Raw genomic sequence first — 25,307 nt, 5'->3', positions numbered from 1 at the left:
TTAAAATATAGAAGACATATATATGAAAACTTATATTTAAAGTAGATAATATTATAAGGATATGTAAAATTTTGTAACCTTAAAAAGTGGTATTAGAGCCCTCAATTTTCTTGGATTTTTTTATTATTTTACATCTAATCTTCCAACCTATATAAATTTCTTTTAAATAAGAATCCGGCCTTCCATCTTCTTCTTGTATCATACACACTCGAATCAAATGAGATCAACATGTTAATCTAAACTTAAAATAATTATTAATCATTACAACTCTCATCCGGACACGCATTTAAGTCATACACGTAACTTTAAGTTAAAACAAAATCTTCTATTGCATAAAAAATAACTTTGAGTTGATTGCTACAATATAATTAATCGAGTGTTAATCCTACAATATTTTTAGATAACTAAAAATTAGTATTCCTATTCAATTGGCAACAGTGCTTTTTAGTCGACTAACACTCATAACCGCAAAGCTTCAAAATACATAAGTTTTAGATAACCTAAATGAAACCATCACGACATCAATACAATCAAACCATACATGAGAATTACAACATTCAAATCCATTGTAAAAATCGTATAATCTTTAGCCCCTTCATCAATCTTGACGATAAAAGTCCATTATATTACTCAAATTGATTATTTCAATCTCAAGCCATATGAATAAATTCACACACTTTATTCACACGATCAAATGACAATTTAACTACAATGAAGTCCCAACAAACAAATATTTCAATCTCACAATTAAGCTCACCTTCCAACTAATGTCTTCACAAGAACTTTTAAATGCATTATTAATTAAGTTAGCACCACAAACCAGATATGCAAGTTACAAGTTTTTTTTTTCTCAAAAGCAAATAAGAGAATCAAAGTTTGAGTAGAGATGAATATTTTAGAGGTCGGCCCTGAAAGGTACATAATTAAACTGTATTTCGGATTTATGGCTAAACTTGGACACATTGTTTTGAATGGACTGTGAGATTACTTCTTTGATACTTTAAAATTACTATTAGATCTAAATGCACTCTTAACCTATAGATGATCATCAAAGAATCATACGATTGATAACTTAAAGTTTCAAATCGAGATGAAATGAAGAGTAACTTTTGAGTAATGGAGACGGCCGCAAAGTCTTGCGTGGGACAAAGGCAAAGATGTCAAGGAGAAGATCATCATTCATCAAAGAGAAGGATTGACACGAAAAGGAAAATAGAGGTTACAATCTCTTAAATTTATTCTAATATCATGTCAACGCCCGTGATAGAATATAAACTTTTCAGAGCTTTATCCTGTAAAATAAATTCTTTCCGAACTTGGTCGACCATTTAATATAATTGATTTTCATGGTGGTGGGATGCTACTTTTCTCGAAAAGAAGTGTCTTCGTCTTTTCTTTGTCTTTTCTTTATGGTTGTATCAAATTTGAGGGCCCATGACACTACGCATGGTTCCTGCTACAACCACACAATAATGAATAGAAATAAAGCTGAAGACCGAACTTGATGATACACAAAACTAGAAGACAGAGCAAAATTATACTGGGAATATTATAGATGCGACTACAAAATTAAGTATTATTTAGTGCAAGATCGGATGGACACTTTATGGAACAAATCGAACAATGCAGTTATTATTATTTAAGTCTTTAACTTTAGACTTTACTTAGTTTGAGATTCGAGCATTGGATTGGGCGAAGACAAATTGTCTCTCTGTTTTGCTGCTTGTTTGTGGGCAGGACAAATTCTGAGGCACGGAAGGAGCTGCACTTGTTTGGGGCTCGCTTGGCTTCTTGGCGTAGGGAATTAAGTAACCTAGTTATTAGGTGATAGAATCATCGATAAAATATTTAAATAGAAATAATTTTGAAAATCGACCTTTGAATGTATTATGTATATGAGTTATATATTTCAGATTTATTAGATAGACAAAGCAGGTGAAGGACGTCTACCTTCAGAATCATTTTCAAAGGAAAATAAGTCTAATAAATAATCTAGCATAATTGACTTCTAGCTAGGTCGAATTTAAAATTATAAAATTTTAAAGAAACACATCTAATTTTCAGATATTTCAAAATGCACACTTTTCCGACGCCAAAAAGAGGTAGAAATTATGGAAAAACAGAGACGAGAAATCAACAAAGAGAAACCATCTAGATCCAAAATCTTAATTTACAAGATAAAAATATAAAAAATAAATAAAATTACTAAAACTAATAAAAAAAGATGCCTAGAGCCTTAAAAAGTCCTAAACGATATTTTTTAGACTCCTAAATTTGGTGGATTATGGGTTCCACTTGATAATAAATCTAGATCTGTGAACGAGTTTCAATTAAAAAATTATATTTTATTTTGATATCTGAATCAAAAGATATAACCCGTTGAAACTTGGGTCTTCTTGTGTCAATCCTGTATCAATTTTTCATTTTATCCCTTCGGTCAATCGTTGTTATGTTACATTCAAATAATATCATCATTGTGATGTTGGATTTTAAAAAAACAACAACACTATTGTGATACTGAATTTTTAAAAACACTATTATTGTAATGTTGCATTTCAAAAATTTATTTTTTTTAAAATGTTGTTCTTTGAATGCTTATGATGCCATTCTTTGAATACAGTAACATCATAGTAATGGGCAGCAAAAGTAAAATGGAAAATAAGTGCTTCTTTTGAAAAATCTAATAAAACTTAAATGCATTTTTGAGAATTATATAATTTTAAGCACGTTCTTTAATTAATTAATTAATTATTGGAGCCTTAATTAATTATTGGAGTATTTAAGGATTGACTAGGATAAAAGGGTATTATTATTATTATTATTATAATAATAATAATAAAAAGTAATTTACTTTATTTTTCATTAAAACTACTTTTATTGTAGTGTTTTTACCCAAACTATTATAAACTCTAGCTAAATTTAGTCAAATTAATAATTTTGACAAAAACAGGAGTTTTAACTAAGTTAAAATAAATATAATTGATATTAAAATAAATTCATTTATTTTGAAGTAATTTTGACTTTCACAGTGCATTAATTGAAAAGAATATGGAAAATTTTCGTAATTCATTTTTGCATAATTTTAAAAATGATATCAAAAATAAAACCTTGGACTGCTAATCTGCTACAACTTAAAAAACGTCACCATATCTTAAAATTCCACCAATTGCTCGACAGCTGTATCAACTCATCGAGTTGTACAAGGCTTTCTTACAATATGGGTTGCAAGTGATCCGTCAACCACTACTGGAGACCGAAGCCATGCGGGTTACTGCTTAAGTTAACTTAACACGGCGGTACAACTTATCTACCAGCTTTCCTTTTTGGTTTGCGCTGCTTTTAATTCCCCCAGGCCCCAACGCCTTCGAATTCCTCCAGAAACCTACCCACCTCGGAGCAGCACTGAAACCCTAACTTCAGATCTTGTTGTGTGTGAGCCTTTATCCCGGGGGAGGAGCCATGGCCATCGCCGGCGATGCAGCCACAGGAATCATAGTGGTGGTCGTGGCGGCGGCTTTGCTCTCGCAGTCGTCGGTCTCGTCCAACTCCGAGGGGGATGCTCTGTACGCGCTGCGGAAGAGTCTTTCGGATCCTGACAACGTGCTTCAGAGCTGGGATCCGACGCTTGTGAATCCCTGCACTTGGTTCCATATCACTTGCAACCAAGACAATCGTGTCACTCGAGTGTAGGCCTTCTTTCGCCTTTTTTTTTCCCCCCTTCTGGCCTTTTGAGTTAGCTTTTGGTTTCTCTTAATTTCGGAACTTTGTCCTAATCAGGTGGGGGTAAGATAGTTGCACTTAGTGGCATATTGGTGGTTTCACTTGGCTAATAGTCGACCAATATACGTGTGAAATTTTTTAGGAAAGATTGTAAATTTGTATTAGCTATCTTGATCTGAGGGGCATCTAGGAATACAAAGTATGAATTTGAGGTGGCAGGTTAATACGGTTAAGTTTCACTTTTCATGTCAATATTTTGTGAATACCAGAGTTCTTTTCCTTTCAGACACACAGCCTTGATATTCCTCTTCCAATGTGTTACTCATGAATGCAGCTGATTGAGAGAGGTTTTTTTTATTATTAGAACCATATTTCAATAAGGCTCCTTAGTGCAGTCACATGGGGTACATTAGTTGGAAGAGTTTCTCCATTTCTTCTAGCAGTGGCTAACAGTTCTGCAACATCTACAAATAGATACTCAAAGATTATGTTCAAGGGTAGTCATAAGTTTGAATCAATGTAAAACTTGATAAAGTTGCAAAAAATCCTCTATAAACCAGTCATTAGTTGAAAACGTAAGAGGAGGAGGAAAATCTGCAATTGTCTGTTTTTTCCCTAATTGGATGGAACTAGTTTTTTAGTTGCTCTTATTCTTTGGTAGTCATATTTATAGTAATTTTGACTATAACCACCTCAAACATGCAACTTCGAGTATAAAATGGCCTGTTTCCTTCATTTAACTCACAAAATAGTGGGTGCTAGTTGCAAGTTTTGTTATTTCAATTATTTGGTATCTTATTTAACATTTCTAATAAGATTTGAATATGTTAATTTAATCATTTTTTTTGTTGTGTGCCTGTTCTCATGATTTTGTTACTAGTGATTTTCTTTTTGTTATTCACATATTGTTTTTTGCAGGGACTTGGGCAATTCAAATCTATCTGGCCATCTTGTTCCTGAACTTGGACATCTTGAACACCTGCAATATTTGTAAGAATCACTTATCTTTAGCAGTGACTTTTCTAGTTGATATGACAATCTCTGTTCCTGTGTTTTTCCATTCCTTTTTTTTGTCTTCATAAAATACATATTATTTTTATATTTCTTTGAATGTGGTTTAAACATGCTACTCAAAGTACTCATTATTAGATTGAGATTAAGGAAAATTAGTTGACTATTTTATTTGCACTAGGAACCCATTAGATTGGAAGTTCTGTTTAGTTATCCATATCAATTGTCTAGGTTTTGTATCAGTCATCCTTGTATAGTATGTATAGAAGAACTGTAGTGGGGAGTGATATTAATATTACTTAGTGATTATCATAAACAAAATATCTAGAGAGAAGACATGAGTTGATTAATTTATCATTTTTTTTATTACTTATTTGTTTTGTCCTTCCAACACATGCTTGCATCATGTGCCCAATGCAAAAGCAATTACTCACAGTAAGCATACTTATATATGCACAAATTAGGGTGATAGTTTTGTAGAACTCAGTCGTATTGCTAGTGGTTACTCTTAAACATGGCTTGTCATCATTTTGCTGATAGGCTCTGTTTGCTCCGATTCCAAATTGTGACACACCATATAGTTGTCAACAACAAGGTGTTATCAGATTCAACCAACATCCTATGCTTTTAGTATCACAGTTTTTTCCAGTGGTGAAAAGTGTGGAGTTTCATAGGAGATCAGCCATCCCAAAGTTGCTCTATACTGAGCACACTTAGCATCAGACTTCTTATGAAGAACCAAACCAATTTCACCAAGAGATATCTTACTTATTGAGAGTATGTAAATTCATTTTAAAGCATGTCACACTCATTGACGAAGTTACACCCATTCTTTTGATCGTTTTCTTCTGCTAAGAACAGATCTGCAATGCTCTCCTCATCTACAATTTAGTGTTTTTTTCCTTCTAATTTTCTCAATTGCACTTTTCGTTTTAGTAAACAAACATGGGCAATAATTTCCAAATATTCACAATCCAATATATGATAACAAACTATTTTCCTTGGATAACATTATCCTCTGTTTCTCTTGAGAATACTTTGTGTGATAGGAAATGTCTTGAAGCTTCTACTTCTTTCTGGAGCCTAGATTCTGCAGACCACTTTTTATTTCAAATTCTAAACATTAATGTTCATGTGATTGCGATACACATGGACCCTAACATTATAACTGCAAATGAACAAGGTGTTTTTGAACAAGCTCGATACTATCACAAATAACATGTTGTTTATGTTTATTCGATTCAAAGTATAGAAATCAAAAACAAGTTAACTCAATTTGTTAATATTCTATGAGCTTGCGAACATTTTATAAACAAACTTAGATATTTACTTTTCTAAATTTTGATAATGGCCATATTTCTTTATATAGATATATACAAAATATAATATTTTTATAATTTCAAATTATCTTCGGAAATAGCCTCTTGCAAAGTAGGGTAAGATTGCATACAATATACCCTTTCCCGGGACCCCGCATTGGAGGGAGCTTCGTGCACCGGGCTTTCCTTTATAATTTCAAATTATCTATAATTGGTAACAAATTTGTGAAAATGACATATATTTTTTGTTTTGTCAATGTTTTAACTAAAGACAACAATATCACTAGTTAAGCTAATCAAACGGCTCGAGCTTGGCTTGAACTCAATAAGATTTTGAATATGCAAGTTTGGTAAGAAAATAAACAGTCAAGCTCAGCTTGGCTTAGCACGTCTTGTTTACACTCCTACCTAACATGGGATCCTACTCATGTGTCATAATCTATGGAATCAAATCTTAATGTAATACATCCTAGCTAGATTCCATGAACTGATCAACAATCGAACTGTTTATTTTGTACTACCAGCTGTTCTGTTTCTTTTTATTTGAAAACTGGAATGAATTGGGTAGGTATTCATTCCATATCCCAAGCTATTCTTTAAACACTAGCTTTAGACAGTTAATCATGTTCCTGGATTGACTGATCAGATTTGGATGAAGATTTGCTGGATCCTTTCTTGAAAATTATAGTTACTGGGAAGTAAAATTGTAATTGGGCAATCTCACTAATTTAGATCAACCCTTCTCAATGATTTAATTTTATCAATTGCAGAATATTGGATCAAGTAGAATTCAGTATTTTTTTTTAAAGTAATTCAAGTCAGATAAGTCTTATTTGCCTCTTCCCAACTCTTTTAGGTGATTTTGTTCATTTCGCTGATTCTGGTCTATTTTGATATTTAGCACAAGATTTGTGAAAAATCTAATCCTTCAATGATTTACCATCTTTACTTATGAAAGAAGTTTCTCAGATCAAGTATAGTTAAAAATGCTACTTTTCACCTGCATATTATGGTCGATAATCTTCAAATACTTCTGTCTTCTTGATCTTCATGTTAGATATTGTAGAATTTATCATGGTTGCTGGATGAACTTTCACTTTAGTTTTTTGCTAATGAAGAGCACTGTAATTATATTTGCTAAAGTATAGTACTTTTCTTTGGTGTGTTTATGGTGAAGAAAACTAATACTTCTTAGTATCAGCCAAAGTTTGTAATACTTGTGTAACCCCGCCCATGCAGGGAGCTCTACAAAAACAATATTCAAGGAACAATACCAGCAGAATTTGGTAATCTGAAGAGTCTCATTAGCCTAGACTTGTATAATAACAATATCTCCGGTGTCATCCCTCCGATGCTAGGGAAGTTGAAGTCCCTAGTGTTCTTGTAAGTTATCAATTTTTAGCTTTTATTTTGATATGAAAATCATTCATCAAAAAAGTTATTTGGTATTGTTGGCAGGATCATTACTAGACAGATGTTTCATTAGCCCATGTTAAGTGAATTATAAACTAGGATAATGAACAGTGTTTTATTTTCAGTATTTTAGTTTTAAGTTGTAGAAAATTATATCTTTCTGTGCTTGTTTTAGATTTCTTTCCATCTATTTGTATCACTATCAACAATAATACATTTAATGTTTGCTTCCCAGACGGCTCAATGATAACCATTTGACTGGTCAAATTCCAAGAGAACTGGTTAAAATTTCTACACTTAAAGTTGTGTAAGTGCATCAATTTGGTTAATATACATCATGTTATTCATTGCAGGACTTAGGTTTGATATATATTAGTTTATGCCCTACAATACTTACTTTTTCTAGTTATGGTGTGCTTACTTCTGTTGCTTTCAGGGATGTATCAAACAATGACCTTTGTGGAACAATTCCCACTACTGGACCATTTGAACACTTCCCCTTAAACAAGTACCATCTTGTTCTCAATGTTTCTTCCTTATTTAGTTTTCTTTACCTATAGTTCTCTGCTATTTATATGCTGGTTGTTTTGAGCTAAGATAAATTCTTTTGCTACCTGATAGGCTAGCAATTATGTGAATGAATGTCAGCTCTCATATATACTTGATAGGCAGTGACTTGATCTGTACTGTTCTTTATATCGCTGAATTAGGTAGGAAAAAATGTTGCAGCAAAATTTGGAGTGAAATCGGCCTCTCTAACTAATTTATGTAGTTGATTAAATCAACAAAAAAACTTCCGAGTAAAGTTGGTTTAAGTTTCCACTGTGTGATTAATGTAAAGGGCTACTTGCTATTTATTAAGTTAAAATTCAAGTTGAAGAAAAAATCTAATAAAATTGCTTAATAAGCTGATAGTTTCAACTTAGGGATGTTAACCTGGTTTTGAAGTCAACCTACATCAAGTCCAACTCATGCTGGGGCTAAGCAAGCATTGAAGATGTGGCAAGAACGGTTGTTAAGATTGCAATCTGGATCTTAGGAGTCTGTGATCCTGAGAACCAAATTGACCTTAACAATCCAAGTGTCATATTGCATCTTAATTTGATTAGGATCTCATGAACCTACAATCTGATCATGTATTCATTCACTCATGCTTCTAGATAGTTAGTAATTACTATTCACTTCTAAGTCCTTGTGACGAATGGAATCATGTAGGAGTGTAGATTAATTGCTAAGAATGACTCATTGTTGAAGTTTATAAGAGCAGGACATTTTTGGCAATTAATCATCTTTGATTGTGGAGCAGTCATGCAGATGTCCCACGGACACACACCTACTTCGACAATAAGCTGATCGATGATAATAGTTCCATACCTAGTGGCGTGGTTATTTGGGTAGATGAATTGAGGGGAAAAGGTATTTGGAGAAAAAGGAACAAGGGTTTGTGCATGACCTACACATGATACTGACCCTACATGTGTGTTTAGTATATTTTCACCATTTTCATCTAGCAATATTAGTCCTGGTTTCTAACTATTTAATAACTTTTTAGGGCTGATAAAATAGATCTTATCCATCCATTGAACTTTATCGAAGACCATAATGGTAATAAGATTCAAATCAATTAAATTATGTTGTGTTGTAAACCGTGATCTTGGCAGAGTGAACTCAATCTTGCTTAGAGGCTCACAGAGAGCAAATGAACGCCATCCGCCCTTATACGCATCATTATTTATCAAAAATCTTAGATCAATGTGTTGAGAAGGGCCACTACAACTACTATGAGAGATGAGGGATATTATAGATGAACCACTACTATGAAAGAGATGAGAGATAAAGATGCTAGTAATCAAAATGCAAGATGAGCTTAGATTTATGAAAACTAGAATAGAAAATGCAGATAACTTGAGGAACATTACCCTTTATATATTGGCAAACTACGGATTATAGAAATTTGCGTTGTTAATCGCATTATTCTATGTATAGAGAAAACTCAAGTCACTTTTTTTCAAATAATAATCATTATGAGCCTAAATATATTTGGACAACCACTCTTATTTTTTTATGAAAGAATGAATTCTGATGTATTCATTGATTGGTTAATTGAAATAATAGACTTGATTATCATAACATGGCTTCCATTGAAGAAGTTCAATTTGCCAAATCATATATAGTGGACTTACTAGAACATATTGGCAATGTGTCCAAACCAATACCTGATAAAGATCAAAATCTATCAAATATTGGCTTGAAATAAAATGTAGACTTAGAGATCGGTACAACAAATTTACAAGTCTAAAATGGCCATAGTTAAGTATAGTAGAATACTAATCACAATTTGAAGTTTATGTAGGAGTAGTCATATTAGCCAAGAACCTGGATTGACATTTCCATTCACTAATGGACTTTGACCCCAAAATAAAAAAATGTGAGATATTTTCATTTACACGTACAGGATGCCTTTTTTAAAGCCAAAAGGATTGAATATAGTCTTGAGCATAAGGAAACTTTATAGGATGATTACCATTTTACATCTAGAACATCGATGACCAAAAACACAAGACTTCAAAGGGAAGAAGATTATTAAAATTCATCAACACTAAGAGCTCCGACCTTACCTAAAATTCTTGGACCTATAATTGTGGTACGAGACTCAAGAAAATTCCTCAATTGACTGTATCATAGAAGATCCTTTTAACTATTTGATTTTAAAGGACTTCTCTTGCGATTTTTTACTTGAGTCTTCTCAAGGGCACACTAACTATTCTCTAAAACCTTATAAAGAAGAACCTTCTGGCTGTCCATTGCATGAGCCTTCTAAAGTCTTGTAATGATCCCCACTTAAAACCTCTCAACAGCTCTTTGATGACCCTTCACTTGGACCTAGAGAACCCCTTATCAATACTTTATTCAGCCTTTCAGGAGCCCTCAACTTTTTTGTTTTTACTTTAATATTCTTCAAAATCCTCAACCTAAGGGGCACTCAATGTAACAAAAAATGTGCTTACGGAATGTAGGTTATCTTTTCAAGTGGAACTCACTGCAAATACATCCCTCGGGTTTAATTTTTTTTTGTTTGCTTTCTGTTTCCTACCTCTAACTGTTCCATTATGTGTAGTTTTGAAAACAATCCACGTCTGGAAGGTCCAGAGTTGCAGGGCCTCGCATTGTATGACACAAACTGCTGAAAAGGAATTGATGAAATCAAATCACAGCACCAAATCATGGTTGGCGTTAACGTGATGTGTGAGAGTAGGTTTAAATATTGAACTTGAGCTTTAATGTAGGTTCAACCTATCTTGTTTGTAATCGTATCTTAAGACGTGTTTTATTTGTATGCTTATGTAGATAAGTCTATCCTAAATGAATGCTTGTTATCAATAAAAGTTGGTGCAGTTTAATTTGAATCTGAGGATTTGGTGAACTTATCATTGCAACAAACCTCGTTTCTTATAAAGTAAATATTGAACTTGAGCTTTAATGTAGGTTCAACCTATCTTGTTTGTAATCGTATCTTAAGACGTGTTTTATTTGTATGCTTATGTAGATAAGTCTATCCTAAATGAATGCTTGTTATCAATAAAAGTTGGTGCAGTTTAATTTGAATCTGAGGATTTGGTGAACTTATCATTGCAACAAACCTCGTTTCTTATAAAGTTAATATTTTTCCACTTGATCACACAGAGACATAAAATCTCTTCATCGATGGTCACGTAACACAGTGCACTGAAATTACGAGATGGTCCCTAGGTTATGATTGTTCAATTGCGGTGCACTGTAGAAGATGACAAACTTGGGTTACTGAGCCGTCACTGTGAGTACTTTAAGATTTTCTGATGGTTGATAAAAAAATGATTTGATTTTTCAATTGCGGTGGTAGAAGTTGACAGATTTGGGTCAATGTGAGAACTTTCAAATTTGCTGATGGTTGATAATGTTTTTTTTATACAGTTGGATAATTTTTTATCCAGCTGAAAGAGCCATCCACTAGCTCTTTCAGGTTTACTGATGGTTGACGGGAACTTTTGTAGGTAGGTTCGGTCCTCTCGAGGAGGATTGAATAACCAGGGCTAGTTTATAAAAAAATCGATATTAAAAAAAAATCACAAAAAGCAGCCTAATTTTCAAACGCTCAAACAATCAATCTTCTAAATGTTCCGTTATTTTTCAATGTATAAACATGATATAAGAAAATATTAGATCAACATTAATTTGATGTTGGATTATATCAATTTAGTGTGAATTTAATATTTTTCATATTAAGTTCAACATGCATGAAATGAAAAAAATATTAAATCAAATATCAAGTCTATCCTGACTGGATCTGATATAGAAAATATCAAATTCACGTTGAATTTGATATGAGATATATCAGATCCAGCAGTAAACTTGATATAAAAATATATTATATCCTTTTTAATATTAAAGAGAGGAGATGTATTGAAAAATGATGAAAGAAAAAGAGGGGATTTAGAAAATTGATGGAAGAAATAGGAAGAGAATGATATTATTTTTAGTATTTTCATTAATAGTTTTAAAATTAGGATATTTTTAATATAAATAAATATGACCGCTTCTTACAATAAAAAACCGACAAAAAAAGAAAAGAAATGGAAACTACGAGATGACGACGACGTACACGACGACGTTAGTTGGAAGCATAGATCAGCTTTGATCCCTTTGGATGGGTTAGAATAAGTTCTGTGAGACGAGTGCCAACTCTGTTCCTTTGAGAAGAGTGAACAACGGTGCTAGATGAGCAAAAAAAGAATGTACTCAATTATGTCTTATATGGAAACATTTGTGAGGATCTAGCAACCAATTATTCGACAAATGTGTCGAGGAAAGAAGCACATGCAAATGCAACATAGGTTATTTCACAGTTCTTGTCATCCCTGAAGAATTAGAATACAAATGGTAAATAATTTAAATTAATTTTATATAATCAACCAAGTTAAATTAGGTTCGGTATTTTTTGATACATCATATCTAAGTATATAAGAATTTAGAAATATAAGAAGTTAGCGGAAAATACGATAAGCAAGAAGGATGATACGTGAAATGTGTCGACGAACTTAGTGCATTCGAGAGACGAAAACCTATGGAAAAGTATACTAATAGACGAAAAGGATATACACGGAGCTTTCAAAAGACGAGAAACCGAGAGGAACCCTAACTTGAGGAGAAGGACGGAGTTAGACTGGATGAGCTCAACTCCGGTCGATCTAATTAAGCATCAGCCAAAGAAGTACAAGGAAGAGTTAACTATTTGGAGGTTAACTTGAGCTCCAACTGATTGGAGACATCTCCAAAATGGTTGGAGGTGCCCTTGTGCTCTTAATGGAGCGCCTTGATGGAGGTTGGAGGCACCCTCGTGCCTCTCTTGGAGACGCCTTGGAGCTTTCATAAAGAGACCGCCAATGAATAGTAACCATTGGCTGACCATTAGAATGTGGATAAAATTTTATCCACTTGAAGATACTTGTGGATGACTTTGGAGGCTCCTCTAAGTAATGATAATTTATCTCAAGAGGTTATAAAAAATTCCTTGGAACTAGGAATAAAACAACAATCATTGTATTCAGCTTCCTAATTATTTTTGATTTTTCAAACACAATAAGAAATCACTCCGCATTCACGAAATTTTTTTTTAATGAAACTTTCAACTACTTTAAATTAATAATCATTTAGAGGGTAACCAAATAAAATTCTTTTATTTATTTTATATTATTACTTTTAATATTAATTAATCATATTTAATTAATATCATGTCTTACTAGCTATAAAAGTCAAACAAACAAAGCAATTTCTTTTTATTCATCCCCTCTCATCCGTCGTCAAACCACCGGACCTATACAAATAACTGTTTTCCTCTTCAAGCCAATTTCCTTTTATTTATATATAAATGAGATTGATAAACAAGAACAAATACAAACGAACCTTGGAAGGACTCCTATAACATTTGTCTCCATTAAATCATCTCTATTGTATACAAATAATGATATTATTGGCCTAATCTATGGATTTTTTAATATTAATTATAAGTGTAATTATATATTTAAATTCTATAGATCTCATATATATATATATAAAAGTCATCGGCCCATTTTAACTACTAGTGAGTAACGGGTCATACCAGCAAGCACATATATTTAATTTTAAAAAATAAAATAATAAAAATATTTTAAAATATACAAATATTTATTAATATAAAGAATAAAGGCATAATTCGAAAGAACCGTGATGGCGCAAGGCTCCGTAGAATTTGCGTGCCCATTTTTCCAAACAGATACGACACGCAGCGGCGGACGTCTGTCGCCACAATCTCGCGCGATGCGACACGCTGAACCCCCCTTTTCTTAGCCCCCAACGCCTCTCTCGCAGATCCATCAGCCGCCATGGTCCCCCTTGCGGTTCTCTTTTCCCCTCTCTGTTCCATTGGCCGGCCTTCCCAGAAGCTTCAAATGTTACTGCTCGGTGACGCACGAAGTGAGCTATTCCGCGGTCTGTCTTCGTCAGACTGGAAAAGCTTTGAAATTGCGGTAGGCTTTACAAATTTTATAACCTGGATCGGTGTTGTTGTCTGGTGGTCGTAGCTAGTTAGGGCGGCTTCTCTGGAGCAGTGTTTGAAATGGATGATGATGCTAAAAGTGATACGAGGCCTCTGGTGAAGGTGTACCATGAGAATTGTCCCGGATGCAAGCAGGAGCAGAAGAATGAGGTTCACCGAGGAGTTCCCTATAGGGATTTTATCTTCATTTGGATCGTCTCGCTGTGTTCTGGTAAGTCGATTTTCACTCTGCCTCTGGACTTTGCTCCTCTTACAGATGTTCTAGCCTTAGAGACTAGAGTTCAATCTCTCAAAATTAAAATGCCCTAAGTAGACTTTGTGCCTGTTAGCGTCAGATTCCTATGCCAGCAGAACCGGCTGCAAATGGAAAAGTGCCTGGGAAAAAGTTTTCCCGGGCTTTGTTTCTCACTTTTTCATTGGACGTGAATGGGAGGAAGTGGTTGGGGATTTCCTATTTCATCCTAGCATTACTTGTTTTCATCCGGTTAATGGTAAAAAAAAAAACCAATTGCCTAAAAATCCTTGGCCCCAGGCCACAAATGATCATAACATAACAAACATTGAATATTAAGGGCACCGTATCTATAACACAACATATCAAGCAGTAATACAAAGTAAATTGATGACAAAACATTTAGTATCTAATCCTGTCTGAAAACAGGAAGGTGGCTAGCTGGGAATTTGGCTGCTGCGTTGACTTGATGTAGACCTTGCTCCGCTCTGCAAAATAAGTAACGTTAGTACCGAGCCGGGTAAAAGGTGCCAATGTTGGCGTTCCAATGCTCAAGTCAGTCACCGGAACTGTAGAAGAATGTGGAGCAACAGTAAGACAATCGCAAACAGTGAATAATGAGTACCTCCGCCGGTGTATGGACCCCGTTTATATAGAGCCCTGGTGGGCGACGTGCGCGCTCCTCTAGGTGTGGGCACGTTTTCTAATGTGTCCTATGAAAGGACTGTCAGGAAAGCGCCTCTGACATCATACCTTAACAAGGCATGCATAGTAGAAGCTTCCGCCGATCCGCCTGTTGACCATACCTTGTGTCAGCGGCACTATCTCCCAAAAGGATGTTGAGAGATACGACGATGATTCCGCTACTCAACCGAGTGGGGTAGCCGCTCGATTGGGGACTCCTTCGCTCAGTCGGCCTCGACTGTTCTTCTGTACGGTGATTGGGTATAGTAGACTGCCACCTCCCAATCGGACAAGCGATCCGGTCTCCTGGTATTCTGCCGCTCCGGACATTCATCTTACCATACTGTTCCGAGCTAGACGGGCGGTCAGCCCAGCCAATCTGCCTCGACCGACCCTTGTAGTCGACCTCTGCTCGGCCACCGTAGGCGAGCCCTTTGACACCCTGACCTTGACCACCTTGACTTTGACCTCTACTTTGGCAGTTGACCCATACCGGGCGGGCCTCCCTTTATCACCGCATCAGTATCAAAATATGATAAGATGCTTACAATCATCGACCATATATAAAAAAGGACATTTGCTGTAACAATAACATTTCAAAGAGTCATTGGCCAATGCTGACTTTATTTTTACACTCAACCAAGTTTTGGTCACTAGGGATAGTGGCCAAAATTTGTTTGAGGACCAAAGTATAATATAAAATTGTTTAAAATCACATCATAGGTAATAAATAACCATAACATTACCCTCAACTAAATTTTGATCAAAACTTAGTTACTGTAACGGGTGGAAGGGGGGATGGTGCTGTTGAAGGTAGTTTGAGCAGAGAGGCATTAGGGGTAATTAAATGAAAAAAGCAGGGTGAAGTTTAAAAATAGGGACCTTTACAAGCTAAAATTTTAAGCAAAAACTTTTATTTTTAAACACTTACTTTTATATAGTTTTAAATATTTAATTGTAAAACACTCCTTTTTCACATCAAAGAATCACAAATAAGGAAATCTTTCTTTATTTGTGTTTTAGTACTTTATAGTATGCCTGTGTATCAAAATAAGAGGAACTTTTTTGGGTGAAGATGGCTATATTTTTGGATGAACATTTTTGGAGAATAAAAGGTAATCCCTGCCAGTGTATGAGAATATGCTGGTACAATGTTAATTTAGAAAATTCAGGCAAACTAAAATAAAAAGAACCATAATTGTTCTACTTCTGCATACATATTTGAGGAGTTTCTGCATGACTGTTCAAAATTATTTTCAGCTGTATTTTGCTTTCTAGAAAAATATTAGAGTAAGTTCTGTTAGTTTAGTGATTGGATTAAACAAGTTCATGTAGATTTTTTATTTAATTTCTTATAATTCAATTTCTTTGACAATGTGTTAATTTGAGTTTGGTTTAACTGCTTGTATTTTTTTTTTCCAGCTTTACCAATATCATCCTTATTTCCTTTCTTGTACTTCATGGTACGTACAACGAAACTTGACTACAAATTTCTTGTTTAAGTTGCATTAATACTGAGCCTCATGCTTGCCTCATAACATTCAATCTATATCGAAACGATTGGTAAGAGAAGCTTAAATCAGTTTTTCATCTCATATGATTTAGTTTTGGAACAAATGGTGGTCCAAACTCTGTTGCTATAACCCTGTAACTAAAACATTATTCCTTGTGATTTTCATCATGAATATTGACCGGATAGTCAGCATTATAACACCTCTCAACATCCATATTTTCAAGATAGATTATAAGGAAATAAAGATGAGGTGTTTGATATTTGGAAGCTAAATTTAAGACTTTCCTTGAACCAAAAACTCAATGTTGGAAATTACTGACTCTCAAATAAATCTCTGAACACATGTTGTGACCTATAGAAGCACGTTATCAAGGACCACCTGTCCTAATTGACAGTCGGAGACAAAAAATTGCAATGCCAATGACTCAATTGGTGCTATTTTATATATAAACTCTGTATTTCATGAAAAATATGTCTCATATTTGATCCATCAGAAGTTACCTCACCTATTTTAGTACTAAAGAAGTACAGTGCATGAGATGCTCATGATTACTGTTCATTAGTCCTTTGATTTCATATACTGAGTAGATAATGCATTTGATCAAAAGTGCATCAATCTGCAATTTTCAATCTGTATTCTGGAAGGACCATGACTGTTGAAACAGATCTCTTATTGTTTCTGCAATTGCTGCTATAATATCAATACAAATTTTATGGTCTTTTTACATGCTTCTTGATGTACACTTGAAAGGACACTGAGTATATTGCAATATTTCCTGTTTTAGTGTGTTGAGGATGTTTTCCTATGCTACTTCTAACTATTTATGTCATGATGTTGAATATTTCTGATTATAATCACACTATTCAATCTGTAATAAGTTTGCTAGAAATTTTGTTATCCCTGGATTTTGAGGCTGGACTATCTCATTAGCCTTCTCCATTATAACATGTTAGATAAGAGACTTGCACATTGCGAAAACAGATGAAGATATTGGATTTTATGCTGGATTTATAGGTAATACTTCTAAAGACTCATTCCTCCATTAGTATGGAATATGGATAATATATCACATATGACAGTAATACTTCTATAAGCTCCATTCATTATTCCTCTTAATATCTTGCTTATCACTCTCAATATGATAAAGGTCAAAGAAAACAATCGTTTTTGGAGTATAACTGAGGAATTGAATATCTGTGGAGATATTTTTTGAAATATAATCTATTTCTGATTGAAGGATCTTCATTTATGATTGGAAGAGCCTTGACCTCAATATTTTGGGGAGTTGTGGCAGATCGTCGTGGAAGAAAACCAGTTATAGTCATTAGTATCTTTTCAGTGTATGAATTATGTGACTCCTTGTTCATTAATAAATCAATTCTTAATTTTTCTGAATGATGAATACATGAATTTTGTTTCCTTGATTTCCTTCAGAATGGTTTTCAACACACTTTTTGGTCTTAGCACAAGCTATTGGATGGCCATTATTTCTAGAGCACTTCTTGGATGTCTTAGTGGTTTGCTTGGTCCAATAAAGGTTTGTTATGTTGATAGTCAGCTAGAAATTACTTTCCAAAAATATTAATTACAAATGTTATAGTTTGTAACTAGGAGATTGCTGTGGAATTAAATGCAGGCTTATGCTTCAGAAGTTTGTCGAAAAGAATATCAAGCTCTAGGCTTATCCCTTGTAAGAATCTCTATGATATTACTTGATCTTCTTCAATGTCCCACAACTAGATGGTTATAATCAAGCTTAACATCCAAATATTTACTTCTAGGTTAGTACCTCACGAGCAATAGGGTTAATTATAGGTCCGGCCATCGGAGGATACCTTGCCCAGGTACTGATTTAATTGATGTCATTCATGAAAAACCAGTGTTGAACGATTTGTTTATTTGAGTTTTTTTTGTAGGTCAAGTAGATTTTTGATTTACTTTTATTTGTGATTCTTGTTTATTTGTTTTTTTACAGAAAATTTAAGTTATTAAGACTCCAAAGCATCTTTTTTGAACATCTAAAAAGCCTCATCTGTGTGCCTCTAACCCATTTACTAATATGTTTTTGCCATCCTTATGTGACACTGGCGGCTTCTCCATTTTTAATTCTAAAAGAAATAAAATTTTCCAAGAACTGGAATCACATTCATAAAGTAACATATATTTTTACTATAATTGTAGAGCAAAAATTAGCCTATGTACCGCAAAAGACACTTTTGACTAATTACAAAAGGACTACTAGTTTTAAGAGGAAGATGATCCCTAATTATTACATCTTTGATTGTTAAGTTGTTTTCTAATTTCAGGAGATTGTAGTTTCTAATTTCAGGAGTGCATAGTTAAACTAATCTATACTTAAGAAGTGCCTAAATATTGAAGTCTACATATTCTATCCTTGTTTTGCTATTTGTCTTCTTTTGGGGAACAAATGTGAAAATGATCCATCAGTTTTATCTTGAAATATTCAGAAACACACTATTGAAAATATTGCCCGAGGTGCACCCTAGAGCACTCTTATCATGAAAAAGTAGATTGTAGAAGCATAACTCCACCACTGAAACTGAACTATAAAGTATGAGTTTTTTCATTTCCATTTAAGATCCAACCAATTAAGATACCATCTTAGCCAACCAATTAAAATATCATCTTGACTCTTATGTTGGGATTTTTTTTTGTTCCTCATGCTTGTTTGCTTTCTGGTTTATTACCTTTTGATATTTCTTTGCTTCCAGTATTCATGCTATTTCCTTTTCTGTTTCATTATCAGTTGAAGCAGTTTTCCCAGTTTTTATTTTGAAACGAATATCCTTTTCATTTCAAAGAGGAAAATGAGAACAAGTAACTACATGTTTTTTTGGTTTACATATGTCAGCCTGCAGAGAAGTATCCAAATGTGTTCTCGAAGGACTCATTGTTTGGCAGGTGAAATAGAAATATCAATGACCTGTGCTACATATTTTCACCCCAATGCTAAATAGTTTTAAAATTTAATCCAGGTTTCCTTACTTCCTACCTTGCTTGTGTATATCTCTCGTGGCAGCTGTTGCATTGGTTACCTGTTTATGGCTTCCTGTAAGTTTTAGTTGACTATTTGTTTAGTTCATTTAGCAAACAGGATTTTTTAGAGTGTTTATGCTGGCAAATATCTTAATGAAAATCATAATTCAGTATCCTGTACCTTGTCCGTATACGAAATTATACAACTGAACCTATAGCTTCTTTCTAGTAACAACTGATCTTCAAAAATTTAGTTGTTGATTGCTGTTGATGAAAATCTACAGTTTTCAACTTTTAGCAGCATGCTTATTCACTGGTTATACTTTAGTATTGATCTAGCACAAGGCTTTAGAGAAATGTGCATGCATCTGGGATATTTTGGATAAATCTTATACATAAATCCAAGATGAGGCATCAATGAATCAAGATCACAGAATCAAGGAGTATAAATAATGGTTGTCTAGGTTCATTTACCTGACCAAGATGGAGCTTGAGAATTTCTTGTCGGAACCACATTCTGTTTGACATACTTACACTGGAGGGATTTTGATTCGGCCAGCTAATTGTGAAGGACCTCTATGACCTTTCAACTTAGCCCTCTCAAGTCTCAATAGTCCACGCTGGGTTGAGTTCTGAGACTTTCTTATCTATTAAGAATCCAGTTCTGTTGAACATCGACAATGAATCCAAATACTCTACATATTGGCTACTTCTGCAGTATACGTGAAATGATTTCTAGACTGATATTATAATTGCTGTTTTACTTGTGCTTCTCTTAGCCTAGGGGGAGGGGACACCTAACCTTATGCCCTACCTTTCAATTAGCTAATAGGATGTCAAACCAAGTTCATTTCATAGGGGATGATCAATCTTATTGAAGTTGGTGCTTTTGGCTTATCTCTGATTCCATTTTATTGCTGAGAATGTATCATCAGAGGATCACTTTATCGTGCAGCTCAATATATCTTTGTATTTTATGGTTCATTCTTTTGCAGGAGACTTTGCACATGCACCATGAAAAAATTGATGATCTAGAGGGTTCATTGATTGGGTATGAGGCAAAAGAAACTAGTGATGAAACTGAAGAAACTATGCTGGAAGCTAAGCAAAGCTTGATTAGGAATTGGCACTTGATTTCTGCAATCACTGTTTATTGTGTCTTTGCTCTTCAAGACATGGCATACTCTGAGGTAGCATGATTTTCATGAACATCTATTTATCTATGCTTTTTACAAGGTTATCCTCCTTCTCAGTCACCATGATTTACTTTCTCTGTGTCTGTGTTGGTCCTGGGGCGGGCTGGCAGGGCACTGGGGCAAGCGCTTCGCCTTTGCCACTTTTTACAAGGTTATCATTCTTGTGATGCATGGAACACATTGTTCTGTTAATAAAAGTATGAAGCATACACATGTAATGATTAATCTGGTTAGAGAAAGAAAAACATAATGAGAACAAAGAGCATGTTATGTGGAATATATGGCAAACTTCGACAAATATGCAAAAGAATGTTATCCTAAATCATGGGACACAATAAATAGCAAGTGTTTTAGAGTAAAAACAATTAGTTCACATGCCTTATTCTTTTATGAAAAAAAAATTTGCTCTTCAAAAATATAATTCCGGCTAACATTAATTGTGATGTATGATAAATAAGGAGTTAGCACGAGGAAGTTATCATTTCTGTTTCTCAAACTATAGTATGATGCAAATACTATAACATTTCAGATTTTCTCTTTATGGGCTGTGAGCAGCAAAATATCTGGCGGTTTGAGCTTTTCATCTAAAGACGTTGGTGAAGTGCTTGCAATCTCAGGTAAATATGTCAATGCATCTAGAAGGCATTGTAACATGGTCATAATTGATCATTAAATTGAACTGCATGTGCAATTAACTGACAGGTTCCGCATTAGCTGGAATAGTTGCATCATAATTTGTCAATAACCTAAATATGCTAATTTGTTAGTTTCAATTTAGAACTTGCATACCACTTGCCAAAAGTGAGAGTGGTCCATGTAATTATGTTGCTAAAAAAATTAACTAAGATTATGACGTTATTCCCATAATTAGTATTTCCCGAATGCTCAGTTGTTGGCTTGTTCCTTTATAGGTTTCAGTCTCCTGATGTATCAACTGTTTCTTTATCCACTTTTAGAGAAGTACCTAGGACCCATCCCTTCAACTCGTGTTGCAGCGGTATCAATGAAATTTCATTTGTTTGTATTCATTTGTGTCATTAAATATTGATATACTTATATTTTTAAGCATAGGTTAACATTTTTTAATACCACTATGTTCTGTGCAGATTCTTTCTATACCACTGCTAACCAGTTACCCATTCATGTCTAAGCTTTCTGGATTTCTACTTCTTTTAGTTGTAAACTGTGCTTCCTTCTTGAAGAATATTTCTTCGGTGAGTATTTATCTTTCTTTTGCTACTCCATGTACCAAGTAAGATGTATCAATATTTGCATGTTGAACAAACCTGACGTGTTTATGCAACATAAATTGTTGCACTGGTTTGCTATTTTACCTATTCCCCCTAGGTGGTTTGGTATCGATGATGAATCATAGGGTGATAGACAGAAATCAAACTGCTATTTATTCAGAGTTAGTGGTGACTAATTAAAATAAGAATGCTTTCTTCCAATGTATATTCAGCCCAAACGATTAGTGTGAGTTAAAATATCACTCCTTTGAATAATTAATGGAATCGTCCAATTGATGCTCATTTGGTAAACATGGTGATAGCTGGAGTAAGACAGAATTATGAAAATGTGATACATCTCTTTTTGCAAGCGGTACTCCTTTGTCATCAGTAGGTAGTAATCTTTTGTATTACCTGCTATGCCATACTAGCATGAGCTATGAAACTCCACCTTATTTTCTTAGGGCAAAAAATCGTTTAACCTGAATGCAGACCAGTTTTATTGAAATGGATGTGACCTTTTGTAATAGTATAGAAAATCCTATACCTTCGAAATTAATGGGGAAAAACATGAGAATATATCTGCATGAAATCTATCCTTGAGAATTTCGTTTGAAGATTTTTTCATTTTTTTAATGCTTACCTTAGAATGCTACTTTAACCATGTTATTGACAATTTAATCAGGTAACAATTATTACTGGGTGTAATATCCTACAGAATAATGCAGTGGTAATCCTCTTTGCACATGGTAGTATTAGACAAATTCCTTTTACAAAAGCATTTTTATTGACTTTCACAACACTTTACAGTCTCAGCATCAGAGAGGTGCTGCAAATGGTATTTCTGTCACAGCAATGTCTATTTTTAAAGCTGTTGCTCCAGCAGGTGGAGGAGCTTTGTAAGTATTACAGTTATTCTTGTAATAGCACTCTTGATATGTCGTAGTATGGTTCACATATCTAAATTTAAACTGCAATGAATATCATAGATAGGTCAGAGAAGAATTTTTTCCATTTCAACAGGGATAGGGAGGAATACTGGAAGAGAAGAATTAAATTATCTACTGCCTTCAACTGATAGGTTTCAATTCAGAAGAGTAGAGAAATAAAATGTAAATGTGAACTAGAATTTACAAAGGCCTAACCATCATACCTTTACCGAAATATTATATCCAAGAGACAGATTGGTTAAGGTTGTATCTTTAACTTGAATTGCCGGCCTTATCCATTAACAGAATTGCTTACCAATGAGTTTCATCTAGTAAGATTCCTCGGAACACATATCCTAGTGCCTAATTTCATTTTTCTTTTTGGAATTTGCTGTGTCGCAGATTTTCATGGTCACAAAAGCGTCAACAAGCTTTCTTCTTACCAGGTATATCTTTGTTTCCTGTTGATAAGACAGTGTTCATATTAATCTTTCTTATGTTGTAGCTGAAAAACAGGAATTTAAACTGGAAAAGTGTTGGTTTTTCAAGGCAAGCTAGTGAATACTAATTGGTGTATTTGCAGGCGACCACATGGTATTTTTTGCCCTCAATGTGGTTACAGCAATCGGGTTGATGCTGACCATGAAACCATTTCTAACTCAACCAAGCAGTAAGAACTGAGAAAGCCTTAGCTAAGTTTTAGATATTAGTTTGAAGGAGCATGGATTACTGATGAAGCAAGACGCCCGATGCTGATTTGTGAGGAACATGACAATAAATAGTAATCTTCGGACAGCATATCACAAACATGTAAAGTCATGGAAACATTAGGAATGTTAATAAAAGTGTTAAATTCATTCAATTTTTGAATATGTTTTTCACCAAATCGCGTCATTCTAACGCAAGCATGACGTCAGAAATGATCGCCGCTGTAGGCTGTAGCCATACCCGTCGCGGAAGCTACTTGAACGTGTCAAAGAGCGCGGGCGAGTCAAAAGTCAAAACTTGGACTTTGGACGACGAGCCGCCTTAATTAATTAGGCTTGTCTGCTCATGCAGCATCAACAACCGATGTGGTCGTAGTTTTGTTGGCCATTAATCTCGTACAAACTTGCCATGTTGCAGTGGAGCAGGAGAGATAGTACAATATGGCAAGTTTGTGGTATTTTCAGTATCATCAAAGCATTTTATCTATTGTTATTATTAACCAATCACTATTGATCACCCAATGCTACATCAAGTACGTGATTGATTGCTAAACCCCACTGCACATTACCAGGAGTCGGTTAAAAAGTACACACAGCATTTTTTTTTTTTTTGGTTTTTTGTTTTTGGTGTTTTGAACGAAGGAAGTGAAAAATAAAGGAGGTAAACAGCATGTAACGTCCGTTACATGATTCCCCACGACTCGAGGGTGGGGAAGGCCGGCGAGAATGCCACGTCGGCGTCGAAAGCCGGGAATTCCAACGACGCACCGAGCGAACCGACGCCGTTGGCCAGCAAGAGCGCCGAGGTGTCGAGCGTGGGCAGGCAGAGCTGCTGCAGGGCCGCGCGGGAGCCCGGCGCGGCCCGGATCGGCTCCGGCTTGACCAACGCGTCGGAAGCGGGCGGCTGATTCCCGACCACCTGGATGCCGGTGACGCGCTGCACCATCTCCCGGAAGTTGGCCGGGTCGGCGTTGATGTAGGTCGTGGGCGATCGCTTCGAGGCGCGCGACCTGCGCTTGGCGACTCGTGCCCCGGAGGCAGGGCCGAGCGGGCGGTTCCGCGGCTGGATGGGCGCGGCAGAGGGGGCGAGCTGGCGGTTCTGGTGGAGGAGGAAAGGGGAGGAGGAGGAGGTGGCGGGGGAGGCGGCGGGGGTACTGGTGGTGGCTCCGCCGGAGGAAGAAGTGTCCGAGAGCGAGATCTGGAGGGCGCGGGTGAGCGCCTCGTTGTCCCTGGCAAAGGCCTCGCTCATCCACGCCGACTCCGAGTGATACAACCACGGATCGAGCACCGAGCAGTCCTCCGCCATCACCAAACCCCTCTTCTCTCTCTCTCTCTCTCTCTCACAGCAATCGATCCAAAAGCGGCGGATTTGGGATGGGAGTGGGAGTGAGGGGTTGTGAGTGGGTGGGGCGGGCTTTAATAGGCGCGGCCAGCGGGCCACGTGTACCTCCAGCCTCTGGTGTCGGATAACCGCGGTCCAGCGGCTGGCGTCGCGTTGGAGCGCCTTTTTCTCCTGTTACAAAAATACAATAAAAATAAAAATAACACATAAATTTTGATTTAATTTGAATTTATTTTTATGGAATGGGGGACGTGGATATGTCGTTGACCGTCAAACCGCGTCGTCTGAGCAACCATGTTTATTTACTATGGTGCCACCAGTATTGTGGCGAAGAGAATAGACCGTACTTTCAAGTTATTTACGACTATGACCTTCAACGGCGCAACGAAGATGAAGTTGGAACTGGAAAGAGGATGAAGGGGGCGGTCGGTCGGTGCAATTCC

At 35.5% G+C, this 25,307-nt stretch overlaps 3 protein-coding genes across 5 annotated transcripts; 2 read left to right on the top strand and 1 right to left on the bottom strand.

Moving 5' to 3' along the window:
* Positions 1-3,355: 3,355 nt before the first annotated feature.
* LOC121989452 (leucine-rich repeat protein 1-like) lies at positions 3,356-10,870 on the top strand. The gene is made up of 6 exons (XM_042543523.1): positions 3,356-3,686; positions 4,639-4,710; positions 7,290-7,433; positions 7,699-7,770; positions 7,900-7,971; positions 10,582-10,870. The coding sequence occupies exons 1-6, from the start codon at positions 3,460-3,462 to the stop codon at positions 10,649-10,651; spliced, it is 657 nt and encodes a 218-aa protein (XP_042399457.1). The 5' UTR covers positions 3,356-3,459; the 3' UTR covers positions 10,652-10,870.
* Positions 10,871-13,728: 2,858 nt separating this feature from the next.
* LOC121989450 (probable peptide/nitrate transporter At3g43790) lies at positions 13,729-23,677 on the top strand. Of its 3 annotated transcripts, none has more exons than XM_042543522.1 (18): positions 13,729-13,952; positions 14,060-14,245; positions 16,373-16,413; positions 17,418-17,478; positions 17,702-17,804; positions 17,899-18,001; positions 18,101-18,154; positions 18,246-18,308; positions 19,337-19,386; positions 19,461-19,536; positions 20,457-20,651; positions 21,187-21,274; positions 21,569-21,654; positions 21,764-21,871; positions 22,572-22,616; positions 22,697-22,785; positions 23,218-23,261; positions 23,399-23,677. In XM_042543522.1, the coding sequence occupies exons 2-18, from the start codon at positions 14,095-14,097 to the stop codon at positions 23,494-23,496; spliced, it is 1,455 nt and encodes a 484-aa protein (XP_042399456.1). In that variant the 5' UTR covers positions 13,729-13,952; positions 14,060-14,094; the 3' UTR covers positions 23,497-23,677. The 3 variants fall into 3 exon arrangements, with proteins under 3 accessions (XP_042399456.1, XP_042399455.1, XP_042399454.1); XM_042543521.1 differs by having other exon boundaries at positions 13,729-13,967; XM_042543520.1 differs by having other exon boundaries at positions 13,729-14,245.
* Positions 23,678-24,009: 332 nt separating this feature from the next.
* LOC121989453 (calmodulin-binding protein 25-like) lies at positions 24,010-24,909 on the bottom strand. Its single transcript, XM_042543524.1, has one exon. The coding sequence runs from the start codon at positions 24,826-24,828 to the stop codon at positions 24,205-24,207; it is 624 nt and encodes a 207-aa protein (XP_042399458.1). The 5' UTR covers positions 24,829-24,909; the 3' UTR covers positions 24,010-24,204.
* Positions 24,910-25,307: the final 398 nt, after the last annotated feature.

The sequence above is a fragment of the Zingiber officinale genome, chromosome 6B (genome assembly GCF_018446385.1).
Source record: "Zingiber officinale cultivar Zhangliang chromosome 6B, Zo_v1.1, whole genome shotgun sequence".
In the NCBI taxonomy this organism is placed as follows: Eukaryota; Viridiplantae; Streptophyta; class Magnoliopsida; order Zingiberales; family Zingiberaceae; genus Zingiber; species Zingiber officinale.
Note: the sequence above shows the minus strand (reverse complement) of the source record. Positions and strands in the feature narration are given on the sequence as shown.

What these genes read in the sequence shown, in the direction of transcription:
- LOC121989452 (XM_042543523.1), top strand. Translation starts at nt 3,460, where the DNA reads ATGGCCATCGCCGGCGATGCAGCCACAGGAATCATAGTGGTGGTCGTG. An exon ending in TTGAAGTCCCTAGTGTTCTT is followed by an intron (nt 7,434 to 7,698) that starts GTAAGTTATCAA and finishes TTTGCTTCCCAG; the next exon opens with ACGGCTCAATGATAACCATT. An exon ending in ATTTCTACACTTAAAGTTGT is followed by an intron (nt 7,771 to 7,899) that starts GTAAGTGCATCA and finishes TGTTGCTTTCAG; the next exon opens with GGATGTATCAAACAATGACC.
- LOC121989450 (XM_042543522.1), top strand. Translation starts at nt 14,095, where the DNA reads ATGGATGATGATGCTAAAAGTGATACGAGGCCTCTGGTGAAGGTGTAC. An exon ending in AAGGACTCATTGTTTGGCAG is followed by an intron (nt 19,387 to 19,460) that starts GTGAAATAGAAA and finishes AATTTAATCCAG; the next exon opens with GTTTCCTTACTTCCTACCTT. An exon ending in TGAAGTGCTTGCAATCTCAG is followed by an intron (nt 21,275 to 21,568) that starts GTAAATATGTCA and finishes GTTCCTTTATAG; the next exon opens with GTTTCAGTCTCCTGATGTAT.
- LOC121989453 (XM_042543524.1), bottom strand. Translation starts at nt 24,828, where the DNA reads ATGGCGGAGGACTGCTCGGTGCTCGATCCGTGGTTGTATCACTCGGAG.